The 3222-nt window shown below is 46.2% G+C and overlaps 1 protein-coding gene across 1 annotated transcript; it reads right to left on the minus strand.

The window, feature by feature from the left end:
- Positions 1-874: 874 nt before the first annotated feature.
- On the minus strand, positions 875-2518 carry LOC115388178 (histamine H1 receptor-like). The gene has a single exon (XM_030091137.1). It carries the CDS (start codon positions 2516-2518, stop codon positions 875-877), a length of 1644 nt encoding a protein of 547 aa, XP_029946997.1.
- Positions 2519-3222: the final 704 nt, after the last annotated feature.

The following is a 3222-nucleotide window of genomic DNA, read 5'->3' on the forward strand; positions in this document are numbered from 1 at the left end:
TGAATGTGTGAAATATTTAATCAATGCCAGTGCTTAAACTCAGCTGAGGATTTATGATTGCTTTCTCACAAGTCTGAGGAATATCATTTGACTTTAACAAAGGTGCGACATCACATCTGAAGAAAAGAGATGAGTGTAAACAGCTCTGCAGTCAATTCCCAACGAGCAGAAAAACAAATCTGTCGTCTTATATTTGCTGTAAAGAGAATTTATTGTGATTCTTCATATATAGTCATATAAAGATTTTCTGGACCATGTAGGTCTTTTCTTCAGTGGTGGGGGATCGATATAGCTATTTCTAGATAAAGTAGTGTTCCAGGTGGACACAGGAAAAAGTTTGTTCTGCCAATGTTTTTCAAACCATTCAATCGGTTCTATGTGTTTTTGGTCTTTAATTGGTATTTTAAAGTGTATGAAGGCAGAACCAGTTTATTGTTTTGTAGTGCGAAAACATGACAAAGAACAGAATGTGACAACTGTAAATTCTTTAAGATTTGTGTCTTGCTTGCTTACATTAATAGCAAAAACAGATCTTTAACAGCATATTTCTTGTCTTTCACAGTGAGGGCAACAGCAGGGCAGAAAAATCACTGATTCCTTCTGCTTCCAGAGATGGGAGGGGAAATTTTTCTGAGCTTGGATGCATTTGGTGATACACACACTTTAGCTAAGAGTCAATAACACAGAGGAAAGAAAATAAATAACAATAAATTATGACATGTTTTCCAAGTTGTCTGAAGAAAGTGCTGCAGGTCACAAAAAAAACAAAACCAGGCAGATACAAGGTAAATATCACTTTTTTTTTTTTTTTTTTTACATTGCCACTGTTTGGTACCATTCAGAAAGCGTCATTTTGTACTTTTTCTGTGCTCTGTCACATGTTGAGGAAATTTCTGAACACCCGTTTAAAGGTCCCATTGCACAGTGGGTATATGAAGGGGTTCAGAGTGGAGTTGATGTAACCCAGCCATATGGTAAACATGTGGAGGTCATGATGCACGCACTCTCTGCAGAACGCCATGACCATGAACGCTATAAAGTACGGGATCCAGCACAATAAGAAAGCAGCGATTATGAAGCCCAATTGCTTGGCGGCTTTGTGCTCTTTGTGGATCCTCAGACTCTGAATGCGCTGACATGACTGGTCCAGGAACTTCTGCCAGGCCTGCTTCAGAGTGGCCGCGTTGTCTGGATCCAGCTGGACGTCTTCGACCTCGTCTTCGGGCCAGGGCAGAGCCCGGCCGGGGTCGTAGTTGTTGAAGGGCGCAGAGGCGTATCTCTGCACGTCCCTCACTTGGCTGATATCGCAGACGCCACTCACCGAGTTTGGCACCGTGACGTGACATTCATTCAGCGAAGCTTGGAGCTTGCTGTCATTATTCCCCCCCGCCGAGCAAATGGCCTCCTGCGTGGTCACCGGTTGGCTCGGGGGAGACTCAGCGGCAGGCCGCCTCTCTTCAGGAGACGTGGAGCACCTTTTAGCCTTTTGTGGCTTTCTGAGTCTCTGTGCTGTCATGGCGAGCAGTGACGTCTGGCCGCACTTCACGCCGATTTTTCTGTGAGTTCTCCACGGGCCAGACTTTGATTTGTCACTTTCATTGTCGGAATACACTTGATCCAAGGTGTTCTGGTCCAGCAGTCGTTCCTTCTTTGATAATTTGTCGGAAACCTCAGTTTTGTCATTGGCCGACTTGCAGTCAGTTTCCTTTGGAGTTGGATCGTTCCGGCCGTTCTCATTGTCCCCAAAGGAATCAGACGGATGAATAATCCTCTCTCTGTCCCTGAGATGTTGCCTCACTGCTAAGTAGATATGTGTGTAAAACCACAACATCAGAACAGAGGGTATGTAGAAGTTAAATACCGCTGTGATCACTTTAAACCACGTGACAAAACGAAAGTCTGTGTCACATTTATTCTCCGCTTCGGGTTTCAGGTCTACGTGGGTGAAAGACCTCCATCCTAAAATGGGAATAATCCACATCATAGACAGCAGCCAGGCCCCGGAAATCATCAGGCTGGCTTTTCCACGCGTTCGATATTTCAGATATTTAAGTGGCTGCCTGACAGAGCGGTACCGATCCAAGCAGAGGATGAACAGGCTGAAAATTGAAGCTGTGCTCGCCACGTAGTCCATAATCAGCCAGAACTGACAGACCGCCCGTCCCAGTCTCCACTCATCCTCCAGCAAGTACACCAAGTTCAAAGGCATGACGGTGGCGCCGACGATCAGGTCGGCCACCGAGAGGCTGACGATGTACAGGTTCCCCACAGTGTGCAGGCTCTTCTCCCGCTTGACGGCGTACAGCACCAGCATGTTCATGGTGACGGTGAGGAGCGACAGCAGCCCCAGGCACACTCCCAGCAGGGCGCTGTGGAGGTGGCTGTTGAAGGCGGCGGTCTGGTTGCCCCCGGGCGCCTCTGCGTCGGGGAGGCCGCTCCGGCTGCGGTTGCCGTAGCCGGCGTAGCCGTTGGTGCTGAGGTGCGGCGGATCGGTGAAAGGTGAAAGAACCGATTCCATCTCTGTTCGGTGAGACGGACGACTCTAGGTCCCGTTACATGGCGGGAAACTGCCGGCTGCTGTCTCCTCCACCGCAGACCACAACCTGAATGTATTAGCAGGTTTTAATGTTCCTGTTGCCCCAGGTAACAATGTTTTTTACTTTGGGTCTGATACCTGCAGTGCAGCGAGAAGATGTTAAAAGGTTTTTCCACAGAACATATAATCAGCATTTCTTTGAGCCGTACTCCATTTTGTTGCAAAAAGAAAGTGAAACCATCTGAAAAGACAAAAAGATATTCCACAGGTTAGATTTCAGTAAACCACAACTTTTTTACAAAAAGGAACACAGCCTCACACAACATATAATTCCTCAAAGGCAGTTATAAAATGAGTCTGTAAGGAAAACATGAAATCAATCACCTATTAAAAGAACACAAACTAAAAAGCTTCGTCATAAATATCGGAAATACACCCTAACAGTATTCTTGACACCTTTTTAGTACAAAAGTGCTGTCTCTAATTTCCTCTAATGTCCCTCTTTCACTGCCCAGCTGGCTTTCTTCATCACTTACAGCAAATCCCATAAACAACACAGCAGCAGACAAACTGCCGATGGTGGAAGTGACCCTCGAGTGGAGTGAGAAGGAGTCAGCGGCACAACCTTGGATGTGAAAAACTCTGCAAGACTTCCAATATTAAATCATATCAATATGCTGCCCTAA

The sequence above is a fragment of the Salarias fasciatus genome, chromosome 5 (assembly GCF_902148845.1).
Source record: "Salarias fasciatus chromosome 5, fSalaFa1.1, whole genome shotgun sequence".
Taxonomy (NCBI): domain Eukaryota; kingdom Metazoa; phylum Chordata; class Actinopteri; order Blenniiformes; family Blenniidae; genus Salarias; species Salarias fasciatus.

Coding starts and splice junctions, on each gene's coding strand:
- LOC115388178 (XM_030091137.1), bottom strand. CDS start 2,518: ATGGAATCGGTTCTTTCACCTTTCACCGATCCGCCGCACCTCAGCACC.